General features: G+C 41.7%; 2 protein-coding genes across 11 annotated transcripts in view; both read right to left on the minus strand.

The window, feature by feature from the left end:
- Nucleotides 1–586: 586 nt before the first annotated feature.
- Nucleotides 587–2,004, minus strand: LOC108137055 (ribosomal RNA-processing protein 8). The gene has a single exon (XM_017258563.2). It carries the CDS (start codon nt 1,924–1,926, stop codon nt 850–852), a length of 1,077 nt encoding a protein of 358 aa, XP_017114052.1. The 5' UTR covers nt 1,927–2,004; the 3' UTR covers nt 587–849.
- A 606-nt stretch (nt 2,005–2,610) lies between these two features.
- LOC108137052 (mitogen-activated protein kinase kinase kinase kinase 5) overlaps nt 2,611–23,921 on the minus strand; it is a 56,528-nt gene continuing 35,217 nt past the window's right edge. For 5 of the 10 annotated variants that reach the window (XM_017258545.2, XM_017258542.2, XM_017258544.2 and 2 more), the window contains exons 3-16: nt 22,275–22,695; nt 17,137–17,235; nt 15,875–16,173; nt 15,039–15,126; nt 13,812–13,875; nt 13,392–13,454; nt 10,995–11,033; nt 6,890–8,162; nt 6,591–6,717; nt 6,173–6,526; nt 4,950–5,393; nt 4,667–4,888; nt 4,481–4,607; nt 2,611–3,798 (exon numbers count right to left, since the gene is read on the minus strand). In XM_017258545.2, the coding sequence (XP_017114034.1) occupies nt 3,699–3,798; nt 4,481–4,607; nt 4,667–4,888; nt 4,950–5,393; nt 6,173–6,526; nt 6,591–6,717; nt 6,890–8,162; nt 10,995–11,033; nt 13,392–13,454; nt 13,812–13,875; nt 15,039–15,126; nt 15,875–16,173; nt 17,137–17,235; nt 22,275–22,695 (3,720 nt within the window). In that variant the 3' untranslated portion in view covers nt 2,611–3,698. The remainder of the gene's footprint in view (nt 3,799–4,480; nt 4,608–4,666; nt 4,889–4,949; nt 5,394–6,172; nt 6,527–6,590; nt 6,718–6,889; nt 8,163–10,994; nt 11,034–13,391; nt 13,455–13,811; nt 13,876–15,038; nt 15,127–15,874; nt 16,174–17,136; nt 17,236–22,274; nt 22,696–23,921) is intronic. The other 5 variants (XM_017258550.2, XM_017258546.2, XM_017258551.2 and 2 more) reach the window with 5 other exon arrangements.

Below are 23,921 nucleotides of genomic sequence, written 5' to 3' on the forward strand. Positions count from 1 at the left end.
AAGTCCTTTTAATCATTCGCACTTCTAATAAATGTATCGGATTTAATAAAATAATTTAAGTGCAAGTATTTTATTTAAATCGGCATTTCATAAATGATATGATTTATTTTTGTTATATTACTATAAGAAAAAATTTAATTTTACTTTGACCAATTCTGTTTAAATTAGTTTAAGCCCACGCGACTCGATACGAAGTTTCTTGTTTTTTTTTGCGAAAAATGTGTTTCTAATCCAAAATTTGATTTCGTGTATCCGTTCATTGTAAGTGAGTCTGTTATAAATATATTATAAACAATTCGTCAACATGAGCTAACACAAGTTACTCATAAGCGATATCTGCTAAGATTATTATAAATGGTTTTTCTAAGATTTTAAGAGTTATTTTTAGAGAGGCATGACAAACGTGACTCAATTAATTGGTTTTATTTAAGGAGTTATTATTCTGCTTTTTACATGGTTAGTTTATAAAAATAAAAAATAATAGTTCAAAAAAATAAATATATGTGGTGTTGGTTGGGCACCTCTAGTGCCCAGTGTAATTTTACCTGTGTCCAACTTTATTATTCACAAACGTACGCACATTGGCTTTGATTTAAGAATTTATTGCGGTGGCAAAGGTTCCTACATTAAGTTAATGTATTAAAGTAACTACTTATAAGCACAGCTTTCGTCCCAGGTTCCAAAACTATTCACATCGTCGAAATTCAAAGTTTATACAGTTGTGGAAATAACAATGATGTTTCCAACTGAACAACTGAAGAGAGTTTGTAAGAGTCAAGAATGATTTCAACTTCGATTTCCAGCATTTACGTAGTTTTGACTATTGGAAACAAGACAGTATCAGCAGCCTCAACGTTTGCGATACAAGCAAGGCTTCAGAGAGAAAGGCTTTAGCTTGGTGTTCTTGGGCACATGGCGCATCTTCTTGAACTGGAAGAAGTAGAAATAGTTGACAGCCACATCTTTCTTGATCAGGTCGAAACCACAGGCGCTCAGGCAGCGCACGAACTCCCGCACATCCTCGAATCGCGACTGGATCTCGGCTATGTAGACACTGCCGTGCAGTTTGAGCAGCCGATTGGCCTCCAGAAAGAACTCGTTCAGATCGGTTCCCATTAGAGAGAGGCAGTAAACGGCCACGTCCAGGGATTGAGCTTGCAGAGGGGTGTCCGTTATGTTGCACGCTATGATGTCACCACGGGCCGCCACCAAGTCCATGGAGTACACCTTGTTGGGCACGGATTGGGCCAGTTTCCCTTCTCCGCAACCAAAATCTCCAATTATGGCGGTCTTGGGCACCTTCTTGATGGTCTTGATGATGCGGTTCAGCGGGTTGGTGGGCCACTTCTCCACCTGCTGTCGATAGCCAGCGTGGTAGGCCTCGAAGGCGGAGCTATCCTTGCGGAAAAGTGCCTCCGCCTTCTTGCTGGTGACTGAATAGAGCTGCTCGTTGATATACCGGAATCGTCCGCCCAGGAGCTCCGATTGCAGCTTACTGGCCAGTGAGTTGGCAGCCGGAGCAGAGGAGCCAGTGGTCTCCATGGCCTCCACTGCCGCCTGCGCCAATTCCGGTTTCAGCTTCAGCTCCTTCTTGCCACCTTTTGTGGCCTGCGCTGGCGGTCGCTGCTTCTCGATTCTTCCGGTTTTCACCTTGTGCATGGCGCGGATTCCGTCCTCCACAGCGTCATCATCATCATCCGAGGAACCGAGGGGCGGGGCTAGAGGTCCTCCGCCCTGCCGGTAACTGAATTTTCCAGGTGCCTTGCTCACTTGGGGAGTTTCTCCCGATGCCGCTGCCTTCTTCTTCCTGGGTTTCTTTTTCTTTGGCTTCTTGGCGGCAGCAACACCATTTCCTGACGGATTCACTGGTTTAAATTCAATAATCTCGGCTCCTGCCTCCCAGGGCGGCACTTCGAAGGGCTTCATTTTGCGGGGAAAATTGTAAACAAATCAAGAAACACGTGAAGCATCCAACAAATGTGTTACCGCATTTTCAAAATCGACACAAACGCAGTTTTGAGCAGTGCCTAACGCGTCTTTCAAAAAATGAGAAAACATTTGAAAAACATTTCTGTAAAAGTGTGCTTAGATTTTAAATATGCCTTCAAAAAAATAGGAACCATTTTGGTTTTAAACTAAAACCAGAAATTATATCTTACCTTCGTAGGATGGAAAATCAAGAAAAAACGATAAGTTAAATTCTCCGTTACTAAAATTAGATACTAGTACTAGTTTTTTGGATATAGGTAAGGTACAAGGTATAAAAGTAAGGTATAAGGTAAAAAGTATAAAAAGGTAAAGAGTAATACTCATTTAATAGGAATTGTAAAAAAATAATAATAATAATAGGAAATAGATATCTATCTTTCTAATGACCGAAAACCAATCAAAAATAGGCAAGATTCGATTCCCACATCTAAAAAATACTCGCTAGTCGCAACCTTTTCTTTTCCCAGGATAATTTTCCTGAAAACTTGGTTGGTAGATCAGTTAAATGTCAAATATAAATTATTCGCCCCGAAGTGTACTTTTTTTCTGAAACTTTGGTCCAGTTGAAACTTACATTATTAAAAAAAAACCTTTCCAAATGATCTTAAAATAAAGATAGCATTTCTTTCACATACTTTTTATTCTTGCACTAAACTAGAGTTCAACAATTTTGTGGGTTTATCTGTTTGTTTTTCTCTGTATTAGTTTGTAATTTTCGGTTTTTTGCTTTGTCGTATGAACTAAATAACTTAAGGTCTAGTAGAATATTTTTACAACTCAATCGACGAAAAGTGCTGCTCGGAAAGATGTCTGCATTCATCGCTTAGCTTAGCCTAAAACCGTAACTATGACAATCAGTTTATTCGTTTAACATACAGATACAGACCTTTAATTTGAATTTATTTTTGTTAATTCGTGTTACTAGGTTAGAAAAGTCTTACTAGCTAGTTTTGTTTCCCAACAAACCGTATCATCCTAGATCGCTCCCCTCCCTCATTCCCTCATCCTTAAATTTCCGTTGCGGTTTTGAGCCAATCGAAAGCAGTTTAACCAGCTAAAAACATTGCGATTTACAATTGCTATAGTCTAAGAAGTATTTATTAGTTCTAATTGCCTTAGTGGTTCTCGAATCGTGTGGATAATTGCGTGTATTAGTTAATGTATAATTGGATTCTCCTGCCGACTGACTATTTGGAAACGTATCTATTGGCTTTGTGAAGCGTGTACACAAATCTCTTTAACATAACTATCCGTAGCGATTACCTTAGGTCATTAAAGTTGGTTGTATAAATTAAAGCATTTTTCTTTGTAATACAAAAATATAGCTACAACGGAATCGGGCAGACGCAGACGTCTAATATATGTATATCGAGTGATCGGCAGATCGAAAGATAGCAAATCGGGCCGAGGAGTACCCCATCAGTGCATCAGTGTGCTTGGTAGTGTGGATCTCTTGTTCGAAGGCTGCCTCTTCTAGGTGCGGTAAAATTGCGCTAATCTAAGCTATCGAACGCTCGACATGCAACTGGCTCTCTCTAGTCCTCTATGATCAGTAATTTACTGCTTAGTCTACGAGTAATTAAATTACAGTTAATAGTTGACGACGACGGCGGCGCGGCCCTTAAAACGTGTGTCTGTGTGTGTGTGTGTGTGTGGTGTACCGGATTATATTTAAAATATAACAGTGAATTAATCGGGCGCCCAGTGGCTTAGTAGCTGGCCTCGTGCCCAGCCAGAATGTACAGATCGTGTCCCTCCTCGCTGCCCAAAGAGCCGGTCCTCAGCAGCTGGCTCTCCAATGCCACAACCCTAGAAAAAAGAATTAATATTAATTAATGGAGTGTACCAAATCAAACTGTGATCGAAACCTTGAGATTTTCACTAAACACTTTTGGTTAAAGTAACAAGACAAGTTAGTTTTTAATTTCTCTAATTCTTGCCGGCTAAGATAAATTTACAGAACTATTTAAAATAAATATAAATTAGTAGAGATTTTTACAGAAACTATAAACGAAATCTGGAAAGTTAAGTTAGAATATATTAAGATTTCTGATTGTTGATCAGTCTTCGCTAAATATATTTACATTTTATTTTGCGGATTTGTGGTTTGACTGTCTTTATGTTAGATAAGGACAAATAAAGGTGTAAAAGTTTATATCTAACACTTTAAATAGCGAACTTGCTATTTATTACTCTAATGCTTGCTGACTATGATAAATTTACAAAACTAATTAAAATTAATATAAATTAATAACATTTTTTTTGGAACTGTTATCGAAATCTGGAAAGTTAAGTTAGAATATATTAAGATTTCTGATTGTTGACCAGTCTTCGCCAAATATATTTACATTTTACTTTTCGGATTTCATTTTTCTAAGTGGTTTGACTATATTTATGCATCTTTTCAAACCCTAATCATTTACAAGTGCTAAATTTAGGTTTGGTGTTCGGTTTCTCAAGATTCTAAGGATACATAAAAAGTGCGTCTTACTTATCGCTGCCCAGCAGCCTGTAGGTGCGACTCATGTCCTTAATCTCCTGCGTCACCTCGCCGTTGCGCAACGACTTCCCCTGCATGCCGTGCTTATGGAATGCCAAAACGCTGTCCGGTAAACATACTGAAAGCGATTCACTCGATGAGAAGGTAAACTTTTTTAAATGTATCGCCATCGCCTACCAATACTGTCCACGTTGAAGTCAAAGTTGAGCTGCGATACCATCTTCTTGTGCTGCTTGGGATTGCCCTGCAGCGTGACCACCTGTATCAGATTGCCGTGGCAGACCAGGATGGCGTCCTTCTCCACCTGGTGCACACGCACCACCTTCAGCAGGTCGCGTCGCGGCACCATCGTGGCCATGGCGTCATACTCCAGGTCCTCCGAGTGGAACCAGCTGGCACCTGCAATCAAGGAAGTCCGTTTGGGTAAAATCTTTGGTATCTCCATGCTGCCAGCACTCACTGTTCATGTTGATCAGCTCCAGTTTGAGGCAGCCGTTCATGGCCTTGCGCACACCCGTACAAACTATCGGGTACTCCAGCTCCGGCGTGATAATCATCTCGAACACGGGCGTGTGGCCGTTCTGGACACAGCCATGACCTCCGCCTTGAATGCTGATGGCTGGCCACTCGCACTGCTTCAGCAGCATAAACTTGTTCAGTGGATCGTACCACTGCATCAGGAAAATGCCGCTGGGCGTCGCCCCACACAGGTATTTGTATCCGTTGTACGGGTTCCGCGTCACACAGCACTGCGTGCAGCACTTCGTGTCCGGCACCTTGGTGGTCAGAGCGAACTTGCGCGGCACCAATCGCTCCGGGATCTTGTTCATGTGCAGCGAGAAGCGCACCGTCTGCTTGGAGTGTAGGGCAACCAGGTCGTGCCTATACAGCTGGCAGGATTTGCCTGTGAAAAAGTTCACGATAAAGAATTAAAAAATATCAACTTAAAAGGTCACGTCATGCTAAACATATTCATAATTAGAGGCGATATATATGTATATAATTTAAATACGAACTAGTAAGATAAAAACAATTTGTTACCATTTTTAAATGGCTGATGGCACGTTTTGGACTATTTTCAAACCCCTTCTAATCTCTCTGGTTTTCCCAAAAATGGTTTAAAAGGATTCGCCTTAAAGCACAATTTATTTATCAAATATTTTTAACACTTTTTAGGACCATCTCAAAATATTCGTAAGAATATATTCTTCGTATATAGAAAAAAAGAATTATATACCCGTTACTCGTAGTGTACAAGGGTATATTTTAGTTGTTGAAGGCAGATTGTAACGTTTCCGACCCTATAAAGTATATATATATTCTTGATCAGGATCAATAGCCGAGTCGATCTAGCCATACTCGTATGTTCGCCCGTCCGTATGAACGTCGAGATCTCGGAAACTATAAAAGCTAGGTTTTTGGGACTTTGAAATGCATATTATAGTATTTCTTACGCAGCGTGAGTTTATTTAAAATCGAGCTTTTATTTTTGAAGTAATTAGGTTCTCTGCCGACGCTCTGCTATTCAGTTAGACAGATGGCGCCACCTTTACTCCTTTAGTTTTGTTGAGGAATATTTAGTTTGAAATTTGTTAGCTGAGATACGGGTATCTAATAGTCGGGGAACTCGACTAAACCGTTTTATTTTTTTTTTTAAGATGAAGATTAAAAGTTGGTACCCACCTGACAGACTCATGAGCACATCCTTGATGACATACAGCCAGGTGGTGCGGCGCGGGAACACCTGATCGATGGCCGCGTCGTGCAGTTCGTTCATGTTGAGGTTGTAGATGCCCTCCTCGGCCCCGATCAGGAGGTGCTGGTCCCGCGTCTCCGGGTGGATCCACGAGGCGGTGCAGTGCACCCGCAAGGGGCAGCCGTTGAAGATCTTCGAGAAGCAGGCGCCCATGTGCACCTTGGGAGTGGGCGGCAGTCCATTGGAAATAGGACGAGGGGGCGTGTGGCGGCGCTTGTGGGAGCGCTTTGGTGGCACCGGTGGGGTGTTGTTCAGCAGGTCCGGTTGCGCCTCCTTCTCCGCTGTAATACCATAAGAAGAATATAAGCTGGTTGAGTTTACTTGGGGTATTTTACATGCACCCACCTTCGTCGTCATCCTGAGTGCCGCCATCGCTGAGGCTGCGCGTCCTCGAAGATTTGCCCATGTCGTTGATCAACCCAATAAGCTGATCCATGGAGCTATGGCGTCGAGGCGAGTCTTCCAGACCATTCTGGGATTTAATAAAGATTAGTAAGATTAGTAATTATAGAGGTGTTTAAAAGTATGCTACAAAATGTTTTAAATTATCTTTCTATTTCTAGATGCTTGACTTTATTTTTGTATTGCATACTTTTGTACGCCTTAAAAAATGGGTTATAGTTTCCCAATCTCAATTTTCTCACCTGGTTGCTCTCGTGCCGGTAATCACAGTTGTTGCCCGCCGCATTAGAACCCGCTGGCGCCTCTCCCGAGCTGCTCCTCAGCAGATTCTGGTAGAGATGCGAGGAGTTGCTCGACGACGGTCCATCGTTCTCCTTCGATCCTGTCGCGCCGAATACCGAGTTCGCCGCCGGGCTGTGGGAATGCGCGAAGCCATCGCCGACGGACTGCTGGCCAGCCTGGGGAGTGACCTCCGAATCGTGCTTATCCAAGAGGCCATTGGTGCTACCACCTGCTACTCCGCCGCTGCTGCTGTGGTTGCTGCTGCTGCCGCCTCCGTTGCCGCCGACGACTGCATCGCCGCTGGAATTATCGAGGAGTAGGAGGCGATTATAAAACGAAGCTGATGACGCAGAGGACGAGATGCTGGATGAGATCGGCGCGTGGCCATGGCCATTGTTCGAGTTTAAGTTTGAGTTCGCATTGGCGTTCGGATGGGCCGCCTGCGATGCCTGAGCCGCGGCGGCCGAGCGGTAGTTGCTGCTGTACCGCAGATAGTGCGCCGCAGAGGCGGAGCAACCGGACCCTGAACCGGAACCGGAGCCGGAGCCATTGCCGGCACCAGGTCCGTTCCCAGGAACGGCGGCAGCAGCATTGTTCATGGCCACATCGGCAGCCACCAGGTCATCGTCGTCGTCGTCGGCATCGATGCTGGTGGTGCGCAGATTGGACAGGCCGAGGCCCATGCCCAATCCCAGGCCCAGGCCCAAGCCCATGTGGCCACCCACATGGGGACCCATGCCCAAATAGGCACTGAGGCCCGGCATGGAGGCGAGCGAGGCGGACGCACTGATGCAGTTGGCATTGGCGGCGGTCACCGAACCGCTCGACATGGACGAGGTCATTGGATGGTGGTGATGATGTGGCTGGTGTGGCTGCTGCTGTGCCGCCTGCTGCTGCTGCTGCTGCTGATGCGCCTGCTGCTGCTGCTGTTGCGCCTGCTGCTGTTGCTGCTGCGGCAATGGATGTTGCTGATGCTGATGCAGGTGATTCGGATGATTCGGATGGTGGTGATGCTGGTGGTGTTGGTGGTGCTGATGATGGGTGGTGCCGACTGCTCCGCCAGCGCCGCCGCCGCTGCTGCTGCTGCTGCCGTTCGCAGCTGCCCCGCCTGCTCCTCCTCCTCCTCCTCCTCCTACTCCTACTCCTACTCCGGCGGCTCCTCCGTTGTGGGAGGAGCAGCTGCACTCGGCGGCGAGTGGATCTTTGGTGTCGCTGATCAGTGGCAAGGTCGCTCTGCGGACCGTTTCAGACAAGCGGAGGGAGTCAAGAGATCGAGAGAAGAGGGGCGAGAGAGAGAGAGAGAACGAGAGAGAGAGAGAGAGAGAGAAAAGAGAGCCGAGATGTTGAGCTTCCTTCTTCGATCGGTAGGCTAAGGTCTATATGGCTATATAGTTTTCGATTTAAGGGCTGGGTGAGGGGGCGTGACTGGTTGGTTGGGTGACTGGTTCTGTTTGTTTGTTGCTGTTGGTGGCTGAGTTCGAGTTTCGTGTGGCGGAGGAGGCAGGAGCTCAGGACCCCTGGCTCATCCTGTCTGGCATGCAGTGGAGGTCACTTAATTGTGTGAGTGTTTGTGGAACATGCAATCGAATTGATAAACTCCATCGGGCAACCGCAGGGGGCGACAAAGGGGGTGTTAAGCGGATTATGCTTTTTATGAAATTATTGGCCAACCCCAGGTTAAACCCACTTACTGATGTCCTAGTTGGCTGGTAGTTGCTTTTTATGCGGGACGCCAGGTAAATAAATAAATAAACTAATATGAAGCCATAAATTATGCATGAGATGCAAAATACAAATGCTCAAAGACACACACACAAAACACATTTAAACAGTCACACAGTCATACGCGCACACACACACACACACGCCAATGAAAATGGGAAATTCTTGAATAGAAGATTGCCTCGCACATGAATGCACAGACACAGAAAGAGCGGGGGAATAAAAACAGAAACAATAAACAAAAACAGCAGCAAAAAATGTAGAAAAAAGCCAACAGAAAAAAAGCTTGGAAAATTAATTCTAAAAACAAAATGCCAACAAATTTGCCCAAACAAAACAAGACGAAATCAAGCAAAAACAAACAGAATTTGCTGGAAAATCTCAACAGCTGCTGGAGAAGAGAGCTGACCAAAGAAATGCCAATTCCCATTTGCCGAATTAGTTTTCTGAATTTTCAGTTGATGCCAGCCAGCTTAATTGCAATTTGTTTTTCATCGTGTTGTTCAATCATCCGCCCAGAGGGCAAGAACAGCTTAGGCTCCTTCAGACTCCCCCGCCAAAGCTCCTCAATCACTGCGATGGCCAATAATGCTGCATATTTTAGGAGTTTTCTGGCCCCGAGATGGACAAATCAACACTGGACCACGGCTACGTGTGGCATTGCTTGTTTGCACTAGAGCCTGGCCAATAATAATAATAACAATAAAAGCAATGTGACGGCCATTTGCACACACATCAAATAAATAAACAATAAACACGGGAAAAAGGGTCCAAAGGCAGGACAAATCGAGCGCATTTCATGGCGACCCATCGATGTATAAATTCTGCCCAAAATATAAACCAATTGTACTGTATAAATTAGTTGAGAACTGCTTTTCTGGTTTTCGTCCGGCCAAATAATTGAGCCATCGAAGGGGTCATTTCGGGCGTCCCACGGTGCGTATGCTCAACGTGCGTTCTTTCGTTATTCTCTATTTGCTCGCTCGGTTTCTCACTTGCTCGCCATGGTCGCCCATCGATAGACAAAGGCAAAAGTTTAGGCGGAAAAAGAGGCAAAACCGAACAAAGCCTCGCCCAGACAATAACCGACAAAACAAAGGCCCCCCTAAAAAGAAGAAGTTGGGCAAACAAAGAACGCGCGATGGACAAGAAGAACTAACTTATAAGATGGAAGAGAAACAGCAGCCGTAACTTAATATGGTTTAAATGGACGCAGTACGGAAAAAAACGTAATGAAAATGTAGCTGCTTTTTTTTTTTTTTGGCAACGGAGTGGGCAGATGGCCGGTAATAAACCAAGGTGGCCACAAGATGAGCTGCTGCTGCTTCTGGTTCATAATGATAATGATGCAGCAGCTCTGGTGGTGAAGGTTTGCGCGTGTGTGGGTGTGGTTTGCTATCTGACGGCTGCCAGGATGCCAGGATATAGCACACACTCATTTGCAAATGTGTAAGTCTGTGAGGAGATGGCAAAAAGGCAACGAAAACTTTCTTTCCCTGACGAGATGAACTTAACGCTAAATCAAAGTCAAATGAAGAGTTTGCTTACAGAAAGAAAAGTCAAGTATTGAACAACTTTACGAAATATAATTAAAATCTAGAAGATTTAGAAAATACTCTTTTTAAGACCTCTTCTAGTTTTTAAATATTTAAATTTAAGAGTTGCTTGCTTTTTCTCTACATTATTTAACAAACTTTTAAACTATCGAAAGTTCGTAACCAACAACTATATGAATGTTCAATACTCAGTTTCACTAACGATCCTTATCCTTGATAAGGAGATGGCAAAAAAGCACCAATAACTTTCTTTTCTTGACGAGATGAACTTAATGCTATATCAAAGCTTACACACAGAAAGAAACGTCAAATATTAATCAATTTTACCAAAAGTATCTTAAATCTAGAAGAAATCTAGAAGCTTAGAAGTAGTTTTTAACTCTTTAAGACTTTCAGAGTTGCGTAAAAAAAAATTCTTAAACAATCAGTTAAGATTTTTCGTTAGCAACAGGTATATTAACTTAATTGATCAAAGAAAAAACTGTGCAATTTAATATTCAGTTTTATCAATGATCCTTATTATTAATTTGAGCTCAGCCATTTTAGAGTTTAAGTTTGTACCTTAATAAAAATAATGATCAATATCGAATCCCTTTGTATTCATTTTCAGACCGATGTTTCAACTTGTTGTGTAAAAATGGGTGTGTTGATGAGTGTTATGCATGAATTATGATAGGGTTAGTGGGGGTCAGTTTAGTCTATGTGAGAGGGGGGGGTTGATTCAGGTAGTGGTCACACCGAGAGCCGAGGCTCGAGTCTAAGGGAATACATTGGTTGGTGTAGTTACCTTAGCTTCAGCTCCTCATCAATATATTGTAAGAGGCTCCTACAAAAATCAAATACAAAAAACAAAGATACGGAAAAAAGGAAAATAAAATAAACAGAAAATTTCATTGTGTTAAGTTTGTAATATGAAAAAAAAGGGAACAAAATACAAAAGTAGGAAAAGTAACGAAGTTAGTTTAGAAAAATTATTCGGCAGCCCCAAATATAAAACTAAATTTACTTTCAGATCGTAAAAGCATTAGGAATCTTAAGTACTTGTAAATATCAGAGTGTGTTAACGGGGTTTTGTGTGTGTGTGTTTACCAAAATCGGCGAACTTGCAGTCTCACAGCTAGTAAAAACGTAATTCATTACTCTTTAAAGCCGCCACTTTGGGTAAATCCTGATTCAGTGGAAAAGCTAGCTTGTGGCAGCGGAAAATCCTAACGCCCAATTAAACGCATCAGCTAATTTGCCATGTTCATAATTTTGCCTAATGTCATCTGGCACAGCCCATTTCTCCACTTAAAAAGCAGCCCATAAACGGGATATTAAAAAATGTGGCATTCTTTGCCGCTTTTTCCCCCCCATCTTAATCTGCTTCCTCCCGCCTAGGCAATTAATAATTTTCCCCATTTTGTTGGGTTCTGCGCCGCCAAAAAAAAAAAAAAAACAAAGAAAGCACAAGCAAAAAAGAGTAAATAAATTCTTGTTATACTTTCTGCTTATGACGGTTTAAATGAAATTAACCATGACGGTCGAGCGTGGCTCCAAGGAGAAAGGCGTAAGACGAGCCAGCTTTTCAAAACTTTTCGGGCGCCGCAAAGCAGCGGATGTGGGCGTGGCCGGGGGCGAACTCCAGGGGCGGGGGTGTGGCACTTAGCCAGCAAGTCGCTTGTAAGTAGCGCTCAGTACATAGAAATTGGCGCAGCCGTTTTTATGGCATCAATAAAATTGGGCATCAGAATCGATGGGGGATTGGGGAAGGATGAAGTAGGGAGCCTAGGAGTAGCTCTCGCATGCATATAGACACAGTGACTTGGCTTTGTTGTCTGCGACGCCACTCGAGTGGCGGGTGCCGCAAAGTGTTTGCCACATAACTCAAATCGAGCACTTCCAGACTCCCTCCTTCCTTTCTCCTTTCTCCTTTCTCCGCCTCCGATCGCTGGGAGGGCTTATTAAACGTGCCACTCCCCTCCATCAGCGGAGAACAATGTGTAATCATTTAAAATGACAAATGGCGCCTCACCCGGCGACTACACAGAGAGAAATACCAACCAAATGGATGTTCAACTCTGTGAATTTATATATAAATTTAAGAATTTCATTCAATTTGTTTTTATCACTTGTTATTTGAAACTTTAAAAGAACTTGAGATTCATTGTTAAATTTATCACTCAACTTGATTAGATTTTATAAAAAAATTAGTCAATTAATACTTTTATGAAATAAAATGTTGTATATCAATTAGAAGTTTAGAAGTTTAGTGGAATGAGTTAGTTTGAGTTTTAAAAATATATGACTACTATTTCCCTATAAATGCCGTCTAAATGCATTATTTAAAAATAAAATGTAAAGTAAACAATACTAACTAAATTGTCTATTAATTCTGAAGCAATCAACTGGAACAGCATTTTTCTCTCTCTGCACTCGCCCGTTTGAAGCTGAAGTTGCGTGCCACGCGGCGTATGCTTGATGTGCCATCCATCTATTCTTTGCTCTCGCTCTAGTTAGCTGCTGCGTTAATTGATTTCTTGAAAACTTATCCTTCCGCCCCCCCAGAACCCGCCACTCACGGCCCGTTTCGAGTCCTGCCATCTATCTGCTGCCATTGTAGCCCCAATTTTTCATCGCGTTTCTTGCAAGTTTCTTGTTTTCCGAGCCACTCTGATCCGGGAGCTGAGGCTGCTTATTATTATTATTATTATGTTGCAGCGTACTTGGGCGGGCCTCTCGCCCTGACGTAATTACTTCTGGCTGGCAATTAAATAGCCCACAAGTTTGAAGCCCGCCCAGGGAATCATGCAAGCCAGGTTGCAATTATACATCCGAGAATGAAACTAGGAATAGGGTCGGTACTGGAACTGGGACTGGGACTCGCACTCGTCCGTGGAGTGGATGAAAAATTCACCAGTCTCCGGACGGGCGAGCGGTACGGAATTTACCGAGGCAGACACGTAGCGGCAACTTAGCGCAAGCGTGTGTAGCAGCAATACACATGAAAATGCAGCAAAATGCGAAAGTAAACACAGCTCCCGGGAAACGTGCAAGTAAAAAATTGACTGCGCTCGCACAAGCCCAAAGTTCCGAGCAAATTACATAGCGCGCGTGCTGCGGCCTTAAGTTTTGGGCCAGCATAAAAAGCGCAACATGCCATGCAGTTCGGTTAGCAGCTGGAATATAGCCCTTTTTGGCTAACCTTAAAGACATGTTCATAATCAGGGTGCCGCTCAATTTCGGTCTAGATCGCTCGGCGCTGGGACTACAAGTATAAAGAGAAAAAAAACGAAGAAGTGGCTATAGAATTGTATAACTAATGGTTTGACCAATGGCTTGGCTGATGCATTTTACCCCATCGCCTTCCCATTCCTGTGGGAAAATTCCCAAATGCTTCCGGGTGAATTTTCAAGCTGGTGAATCCATGGGCTGCATTTAGTTAACAAGTGTATGTACATAGTGGAATGTGTTTTGGGTGTAATAGTGTGAGAACTGAAACCGAAGTACCAAAACTGAAGCGGAGTTAACCCGTCTCGCAAGAAAGAAAACCATAGACAAAACTGTAGCTTAGGTCCGGGCAAACCGCAGAGGAAAACGTTAGGAAGGGTTCGACTGCACTTACATGTCACTGGGTAACGTCTCGGGACTAGAAGATCGCTCATTCCACGTGGAGTTCGTCGTCATGCCTTGGAAACAAAATTCGAAAAAGAAAAGTGCGATTAGAAACAGTAAATACCCGTTTCAACAAAAAACAATGTTTAATTTACAATCATTTTTATTATACCCTTGCAGAGGGTATTATAATTTCAGTCAGAAGTTTGCAACGCAGTGAAGGAGACATCTCCGACCCTATAAAGTATATATATTCTTGATCAGCATCACTAGGCGAGTCGATCTAGCCATGTCCGTCTGTCCGTCTGTCCGTCCGTCTGTCCGTCTGTCCGTTCGTTTATATGCAAACTAGTCTCTCAGTTTTAAAGCTATCTGCATGAAACTTTCCCAAAAGTTGTCTTTCTATTGCAGGTAGTATATAAGTCGGAACGAGCCGGATCGGACGACTATAGCATATAGCTCCCATAGGAACAATCGGAAAAATAAATGAAAATAAATTATAACTTTGCTGTTTTTTAATTTTTTGTTTAGTTCTTCGACATTTAGTAATGGTTAAATATTTTCGATTTACGGTTTAAATTTCATCAAAATCGGACGACTATAGCATATAGCTCCCATAGGAACAATCGAAAAAATAAATGAAAAAAATTATAACTTTTCTGTTTTTTAATTTTTTGTTTAGTTCTTCGACATATAGCAATGGTTAAATATTTCAGAATTATGGTTTAAATTTCATCAAAATCGGACGTCTATATCATATAGCTCCCTTAGAAATAATAAAAATATATAAAATAACTATCAAATAATTGGGCTGCAAATCATCATAGCTTCAATTCTTGCAATAGCTGCAAGGGTATATGAACTTCGGCTTGCCGAAGTTTGCTTTCTTTCTTGTTTTTAAAATCGGTTTAGCTGGCATAAAGCTTTAAAAATGATCACAATTATTTATTTTATTTTGAGAAAAGGTGTTATAAATGTTAAAAATCAATTTTTAAGGGTAATTGAAAAATCTATAATCTTTACAAAAGTGCCAAACAGTCTATTAGTTAATGGGATATTCTTTTAACTAAATCAATAAATAATTATTTGATCAATATTGGAATTTTTTTTATAGCGTTGATAGTATTAATATTTTTTTAATAATTTAAAAACTTAAAAATTGTGATCAAGACAATTTTAATAACAATTAAAATAAATTTCTTTCAGAATTTTTTAATGATTTTACCTATCGACTCACCTGTTTTTAGTGTGTGATTTTGTGCTGGGACGCCATTAGTGCGTGACGTCATTTTGCTGGCAATGCGCTGCGGCACACCGGCCACAGACTGAAAAAAAATAAAACGAAGAAAGGAGACTTTTAAACCCAGCTGGAGAAGGGCCACAACTTCCCCATTGTCACTCATTCGGCGACAAAGTTTCCGCCTGCGATAAAATCTCATAAATCAAAATCATATTGGGATTTTTAAGCTTGATGCGTTATTTTTTGCAAGAAAAGAAAAGAAACCAAGCTTAGTAAAATTTTGAATATCGAAGTGTAGGAAGGAAAGCAGGGAAACTTATTTGCCAGCCGCTGCTAAAAGTTTGCAAAACATCCAAACAAATTGAAGATTTATGACTTGACGGGAACGGACCGACCCTCAAAGACTCCGCTCTGCCATGAAAATGTCTTTAAAATGGCTGTCCCTGCTGGCAAAATCATTAAACTTGAATTTGATTTCGGGCTTGCAAATGTTGTTCAATAAGCCTCGGGCCGGCTGTCTAGACAGCTGCATTAGTTCGACCGACTTTGGCGGCCAATTAATTAGGTCGAATTTAGGGGCTAAGCCATAAGGGTTTCTAAAGTGTCTAATGGCGCACTAAATCGTTGACCAATCCTGCAACGGACCGCAGCTGAACTGTTCGGGGAGAGCTTTAGCTTGAGAAAAACTTTCTTTTAAGTTCTTCCGCTTTTCTCTGAAAGCGTAAATAAATTACGTTAGAGGTGCCAAGTGGCTGCTGCCATCCCCAGACTTATCTGGCACCATTTCGCCCCAGGAGCCGACCACTAACACTAAAACTAACACTAACACACACCTCCTCATCGCCATCCAGATAGTAGTAGAACTGCGGGTTGGGACTCTGGTACTTCTGCAGCAGCTCCTTGGCCACCCGCAAGGACATCTCGCACTGGACGAAGGGATGCTGCAGCAGGCGCTCGGCGGTGGGTCGCTTCTTCGGGTTCTTCGTCAGCGCCGTCTTGATGAAGTTGTGGAACGTGGGGCTCCACTTGTCCTTGTTGTTCAGGGTGGGCGGCTTGAAGCCGCTCTTCGACATCAGGAAGAGGGCCCGCATCGGGTGCAGATCGAACATCGGTGGCTGCAGCTCGGCGAGCTCTGTTTTGGTAGTGACAAAAAACGTTTGGAGTTTACTACTAAATTCAAATATTTTCAAAGCTATTATTTATATGAATTGGTAGTCAAAAAAAAGTTTTGAATTTACAACCAAACCCGAATATTTTGAACCTAAATTTGAAACCGTAGGGAATTTAAGAGAAGGTGAGGAGTCCTGGGCACACGACTGCCAAAATCTACTGAACCCATATGTTCAAAAGTACTTCTTTACTAGGTGTTGCAAGAAACGCACTCGAAGCCTTTTTAGACATTTAAAATTTTTTTATTATTTTACATTAACAAACTATGCGGTACAGACGATAATGTTCAAAAAACTTGTTTGAGTGTCATCTAATCCCTTTATGCACACCGAATTTGATGCGGTTTATTTAGTAGATAGATACGATAAATTAAAAAAATCTTTCGTTCATCTCTTCTTTGAATTATTGCCCTTATTTAAAGGATTAATGATATGCCTTTACATCAAATAAGCATTTGTCACTTTCTTGAAAAATTTTACATAATACTGGAATTGATCAAAAAATACCCTAAAGAGCAGCTCGGTTTTAAGAGCACTATCCCTACCCCCGCCTATATTTAATGCATTGAAATCAATAATTTACTTGACATTTTGTAAAAAAAAGTTTGATATTAACTAAATTTATTAAATAAAGAAGTATATTAATACCTTTTTTTATATAATCACTTAAAAGTCTGTCAAAGTAAAAAAAGTTAATAAATGTGCATTCCACAAGATAGATAGATGTTTTTTATTACAGAATACTTTTTGTGCACCATTAAATGTGAAGTTTTACATTTTAAATAATTTAAATTGCAGTATTTCAGTATTTAAAGCTAGAAAAAAAATTTAAAAACAAATTTCCATTATTCCTTATAGAAATGAAAACAACGTAATAAGAATGAAATATAGGTATAGGAAATTAATTCAGTTATTTAGCTACTTACCGATTGCGGTTATACCACAGGCCCAAATATCACAAAGTTGATTATAGCCACCTTTTCGCTCCACGGCTGCCACTTCGGGAGCCATCCAGTAGGGTGTGCCTAAAATGGGTTTAAAACAAGAGAATAAGCGATTGAATTACAATCACGGCTATCAATAGCATCTTTTTTGCTGGCCCAGCTAATTATGCAAAATTCACACATTTAATTTCATTGCTGCCGATTATGTTGGTGTCATTTATTCATTCGCCGGGAAAGTGTCGTTATTAATTTAATTAGCGTTTTTTATGCGTCAATGTGACAATTGTGCAAATAAACAAATTGCTAAATTATGCAGAGCAAGGTAATCAAAGCCAGGGAAGTGGCATGGGAACATTTGCGACACATTTTGGCGCTTCATTTTGGGCGCACGTTTTACGATCGCAAGGAGTGGGTGGCTAATGCGTCCATTACTCATACGCCATGTTGCAACGAGGCAACAATTTTGCCGAGCCAGCAGCAAAAGCAACAACCATGAAAACAGCATCTGCTGGAGTAGTTTCCCTGGATGAATGTCGCCCCGACAAAATTAATTTTCCCCTCACTTGACAAGTGGCAGTGAAGTCGTCGTGGCAGTTAATTGTATTTTCAATTTAATTAAACCACAACGAAGGTGGAAAATCAAGTTTGATGCCGGCTCTTTGATACGGGCCAAGTTTAAGATACCATTTTGGTTTTCGCCCCGGGCTTCGTCATCATTGTTTCCGCTCTTGTTTGAACTTCGATCCGGCAAAGTGATGCGGAATGGAGGCTGACTTAAAAGCATTGCAGCAATGCGAATTCCCTGAACTTTCGCATGCATTTTAATTAAAGGGCAACGCAAACAAGTGCACACAGAGAGATACTGATACACAGACACAGACACAGAGCGAGGGGAAAGCAATTTTATCCACAAAGTGACAGCAGCAACAGCCAGTCAAGTATTATTTTGTTAATTGCTGCAAAAAGGAACAAAAAAAAAAAGAATACGGGAATTAAAGGAGACAGGCGGCAGCAGATTTAAATGGCAAATGGTGGAAAAAAACGATGGCAGGCTTTTAGGCTGCATCTATTTAATGCCAAGACGCATTTCCGTCAACTCGCGAACTGGGAAACATTAAGGACAGCCCACACACATACGCATATTCATCTTTATGGCATAACTGCGGCTGAATGAGCGAATTGGGGGATGTGGGGAGGGGCATGAGGGAGGGCGGTACAGCTCAAAGCCAGCGAGGTGGAAGTTTCTGCTCATCGTGTGTTGCCATTGACTTGTTAATGACACTAAACACAAACGTAAGCACCTTTTTATTGAATAATAAAAGCGTCAGGCTGTCGCCACCCCCGAGCTTCTGCCGTTTTTTTTTCTCTCTTCTCATTTTTCCCGGCTGTTCAGACTCCTTTTCCATCTCTGTTGTTGGCATTGAGTTTTGTTTTTCTTGGCTACAAGGACAAAAAGCCGCTGAGAAAATAATATCAACGAAGCAATATAAATAAACTTCAATGTTCAGGATCTGAAACATTAAGGATTTAAAGGAGCTGAATTCTCGATTCTTCGATAAGAGAAATTTAAGGACTCAGAAATTACAAATTTAAAGTATTTGGTATTTATCCTTATAGGAACTCGTAAATGACAGCCATTTGTGTCAAAACAAACTATACAAATGGCAGTAGGATAGGTAAAACATCGATAGTGTGCACTATCGATAGCTTTGGCTATCGGCGGTGGCCATTATCGAGATTATCGATGGTATAGAACATTTTTAGTAAGAAATATCACTAAAACGAATTCAAATTATTAATTTATTCCATTTAATGCTGATTAAAAAAGCAAGTTATAACAAATTAACATTAGCTTTTAAACTGGTATTTTCATATATATTCTTATTGGACATACAAGTTTTTAGAAATATACCGCAGTATACTACCAATATTCTTTAAAATGTACACAAATAAAAATTTATTTTGTTTGCTAAATTGTTCGACCATCGATGCTATCGATGGTTTAACCAACCCTAAATAGCAGCACATAATGATTAAGATGGCCTTGATGATCAGAGCTAAGAGAATTGCATTAAATCTGTGGGCTTATAAAATATTTCGTTTCTGCTGTAACAAGCAATCTGTGTGTTTTCAGTTCGTCTGAAAATATGCAACCACAAAGAGCTGACATATCTGGGATCAGACGAGTATTTACTGTCATCCTAACAATCGATGGAAGCTCAGCAATCGACTTATGTACATATGCATGAGGTACAAACGATTCGGGGTTGACCTCGTGCTCCTATGCAGACATGCAGGATAGACGGACAAAAGTGTGGGTGTATGTACTTGTCACCACATTTGTCACAGCAGTCGCAACAACGGCTGGAATGGCAACAAACACAATGGCGCTGGAGGGAGCTGGAGTGAAGAGCACTCGGAGTGATAACAGTAAGCGGACGTCACATTGTTTGGCAGTTTCACACAAACACAGGGCGATAGGAGGAGATCCTGTGCAATCGACCACCCTGTCATCTTCCCAGAAAGTATGCTGTCAATCCCCTTAGCACCCTGTCGCTGGCACTGCACACTCCGCCACATTGACATGCCACAAAAGATGCTCGCTCAGCTCGAAAACGTCATGAAACTGCAGCCAAAAGTGGCAACAAAGAACAAGAGGAAACAAAAGCTATAGCAACCTCAAGGTCGTTAAACTTACAGTTGCCTCTCCCCTTTCCATATATATTTCTATATTTTTTCTTTTACTATTTTTCGCTGCACAAATTGCAGCACATTAATCACACACACACACTTCCAACTGCGCGGACTTGTCCGTACAAATAAATCAGAAATCAAATTAGCGCTGCGAGCTTGCTTTATGGCTGCTTTTCGCTTTAACGGTGGACTCAAAGGACAAAAGACGGCATTAAAAATGAAGCTGCTTAGTCGGGAGTGGGATAAATCCAATTTGGCGTAAATGAAATCAAATCAGATGCCGGTTTTTATGTGCCTCTTCGCCATTGACTGAAAATGTCATGAACACTAACTTGGCTTAGAATTTAATGGCGCCAGAACTCAAAGAACTCTAAGCTTCAAAGCCTTCCTCTCGGCAATTTTAAGGACATGAAGAGTGAGGAGCCAGCTGTCATAACTTAATTAGCTGGCCAGTGTCAACGGCCCGATGAAGGGTTGTGAGAATTTTAATTAAGTGCATAGCCAGCATTTGAAATAATTAATTGTGAGCGGACCGTGGTTCTTGTGGGCGGTGGAACTTCTTGGGCTTAACTGATGGTCGCGTGACCGCAAAATCTCATTTGCAAAGTCTTGGAAGTTGAAAGTCTGTGCCATGACGACAGAAAAAATGGAAGCTAATGCAAATCATCGCCGCTTCTTCTGCTCGTCGAAAGATTGCAAGTTGTCATGACAAACTACACCCCCTTGCAAACCCCTATTTTCCTGCCGCACATGGCGTGTGACTGATAAGTTGCTATTTACATTCAAATTGCGTATACGACACGTTGACTCGGCATCGTCAGCTTTAAGCCCTAGGCAAGCATTTAAATAGCCCAGCGTGGGGAAAATCAATAAAAAAAAGCCAACTCGGCAGCTTAAACAAAAAGTTATTATTCGATTTTATAAAAATTAAAATGTTTGTGCTTGCAAGGAAGTTATATATATTTGATGCAATTAAATTCCAATCCTGCTCGTTCCGCTTTGTTCGTTATTTTATCAAAATTGCTCCAAACTAAAAGACGAGATTGCGTAAAAGCAAGGCTAAGTCGGGGATGCTGCACAATTATTTAAACATTTTATAGGAAATGTCTATTTTGCCAACCTTTAAGTAAAACTACAACACCCCCGGCAGGGCTATAAAAAAATTTAAAAATAACCATTTAAGTTCTTCTGGAAAACTACTGAATTTGCCATTAACATTTTATTGCTGAAACTTATGGCTTTTACCAAAGACGTTGTTATATTTTTCGAGTGTTCCTTTTCCCTTTTAGCTTGCTGGGAAATTACCTTTACTGAGATTGGGAAAGCAGCTTAACGCTGTTCACTGCAGCAGAAAAGCTTCGAAAGAAGTAGGAGAAGTAGAAATCTATTAGTGACAAAAATAAGCATCTGAAGTGGAAAGAGGGAAAGGTTAAAGACGCCTGGGGAAGCTGAACAGCCCACAAAAGAAGTAGCCACCAAAACTGAGTCGACGACTCTCCAATTGGGACATTTTTCAAAAATTATTTGCTTTTGTGCTTCAGTTTGGGACGACAGCAAAGAGGGGAGGAGGATCCCTCCCATTCCCCCAAACGATTGCAAACAAAGCCAGACTGGCCACCTGCTGGTCGCCTACTTGTCCAGTTTGCCAGGCTCCTTGTATTTTTGGTACTTCGCCTGCATTTGAAATATTCTGCAAATTGAATTGTTCCCTTTGGAACCGCCATCGCTTTTTGATTATATTTGAGAATTCCTTGCAGAAGCCATTATAATGCTACTCCTAATTGAATTGCATTCAATTGGAGGCTCCATTCAGGCTTTTGACCATTTCCAAGTGCTTCGAGATGTAACCACTCGGACGTATACTTGATATTCCACTCTCTGTTTAGTTTTTATATTTCCTTTCTGTTACTTTGTTACTTTGTGTTATTTGTGCTTTGTCATTTCTGACAGCTGTTCTTTGGATGAGGAGCGTTTAGAAGCGTTAAACGCAATTGTTGCTGCTGTCAGGACGCTCTCCTCGCATTTTTCTGCTCTGATGCCTCGCTGTGCGCACAATACCGAATCTCATAATGATAAGCACTTTCTGTGGCAGCAGAGCGAGCACCTTTCTCCGCCCACCGTTCATATTTCCAAGGTTTCCACTCGAACTCGAACTCTGACTTCGCCGGCGAGTGCCTTTGATGGCAAACGATTTCGCAGCTGTCACTGCTGCAAAAAAAAGTGTGCTGAACAAGCATTTCCCATCGTCTACTTGACTGGGAAATCGATCTCTTCAATCTAGATAAGTCCACGGTAAGAATGTTTTCTTGGAAATTCAAGAGTTAAAACATATTGAAAGAATAGGTACTACTGACTGGGAAGTCCTTTTAATCTTCATAAGTTTAATTCAGTATAGTTAGTTTTAAAAGGCCTTTTCAATCACTTACCTATGAAGCTCTTGCGCTTGTTAATTGTGGCCGTTATTTGCGCCGAAACCCCAAAGTCCGCCAGTTTAACGTCACCGTACTCCGTCAACAGGATATTCGCACCCTTGATGTCGCGGTGCATTTTTCCCATGGAGTGCAGGTACTCGAGTCCTTTGAGCGTCTCCCGGCACATGTAGGCGATCTGGACCTCGGTGAGGGGTCCAGTGACCTGGTAGATGTCCTGCAGACTGCCACCGCCACAGAACTCCATGCAGATCCAGAGCTTATCCCTGCGCAGGTACGATCCGTAGTAGGCGATGATGTTCGGGTGGCGGCAGTCCCTCATCATGATGATCTCCTGCTGGATGATCTGTATGTCGTCGGAGGGTTCCAGCTTGATGACCTTGATGGCGGCCAGCTCATTGCTCTGTATCCGCTTGGCCTGCAAGAATTCAGAGATTTCCATAAATCAATACTGCGACTCTCAAAAAGGCAATGAAAATATGTAAAATTTAAAAGGGATATGGGGAAAATTTTTCATTGGCTGCACACCTGCAGCATCTGGGGCATCGCCTTTCTGTTCATCTTCATTCATGCAAATATTCCTGCTCGTTTTCAATAAATTTTTAGCGCGCGCTCTTGCACATAAAAATGCATTGTAACCACTTCACAATTTACCCCCGGGCAGCCACCGGTCCATAGTATTTGCATAGAACAATAATGTGGTCGGTGGAACCACGCCACCCCGGAATCCCCACACCTCATACCCAATCCATTTCCCATCAGCAATCCGTATCATCGTCGACGTCATCAAGCGGAAACCTGCGAGTGGCTGCAAGGAATATTAAAAGGCTGCCAGGCAAGAAGGCCAACTGAAATCGGTTTCGATTTTCCTACTCTCTGTTGAAAGCTGAATAATATATAATTATGCAGAAAATAATGGATGTTCTAAAAAATGTAATGAAAAAAATACTGATTTTTAAAATGTAGAAAGAAAGATTCGAAAATAAATCTTTAAATAGAAGCACTCTTTTGTGTTTCAATTTAAAACTGAAAAAATTTATTTCAGAGACAAATTAATACATAAACGTATACTTGTATATACGAAAACACTTCTGCTATCAAAATATAATATTAACAGCCAGGCAAAAATAAATAATATTATTTTAGATAAATAAATATTTTAAAAATCTCAAATCGGTCACTTTTCGAGATAAATACAGAAGGTAGCCATAGCTATTTTATTAAACTTAAAAGAGGTAAATGACCAGTAAATAAATTTCAATAGTTTAGGTTATGGATCGGCAAGTGCTTGTTTCCTTAATTTTTCTGAATTTTTTTTACAAGTGTAAGACAAATATTTGTACTAGTCAAGATAGCATTCTATTGCATAGCTCGATTTGCTTGTAATCGTTGACGATGAGTACTTAGATTACAAATTACAATAATGGTCGTTTGACCTTTTGGGGAAAACGTCGAGTGGTTTTCATTTCTGTCCACCTGATCATTAAGCCCAAATGTAATTTGGCCAGAAAGTTGCCGCTGTGACCAGTGGATTCCATTTAAGAACTGGCTTTTCGCTTCGCAGCTCGCTGCAATAATTTCGCAACGCTTCGGTTCGTTTGTGCTTGAGCCAAAAGAGGAGGGGGAAGAGTGGAAGTGAGGTGG

The sequence above is a fragment of the Drosophila elegans genome, unplaced genomic scaffold, assembly GCF_018152505.1.
Source record: "Drosophila elegans isolate 14027-0461.03 unplaced genomic scaffold, ASM1815250v1 contig_732, whole genome shotgun sequence".
NCBI lineage: Eukaryota > Metazoa > Arthropoda > Insecta > Diptera > Drosophilidae > Drosophila > Drosophila elegans.

Bases quoted from the DNA above. Each gene is read 5' to 3' on its own strand.
- LOC108137055 (XM_017258563.2), bottom strand. From the start codon at position 1,926: ATGAAGCCCTTCGAAGTGCCGCCCTGGGAGGCAGGAGCCGAGATTATT.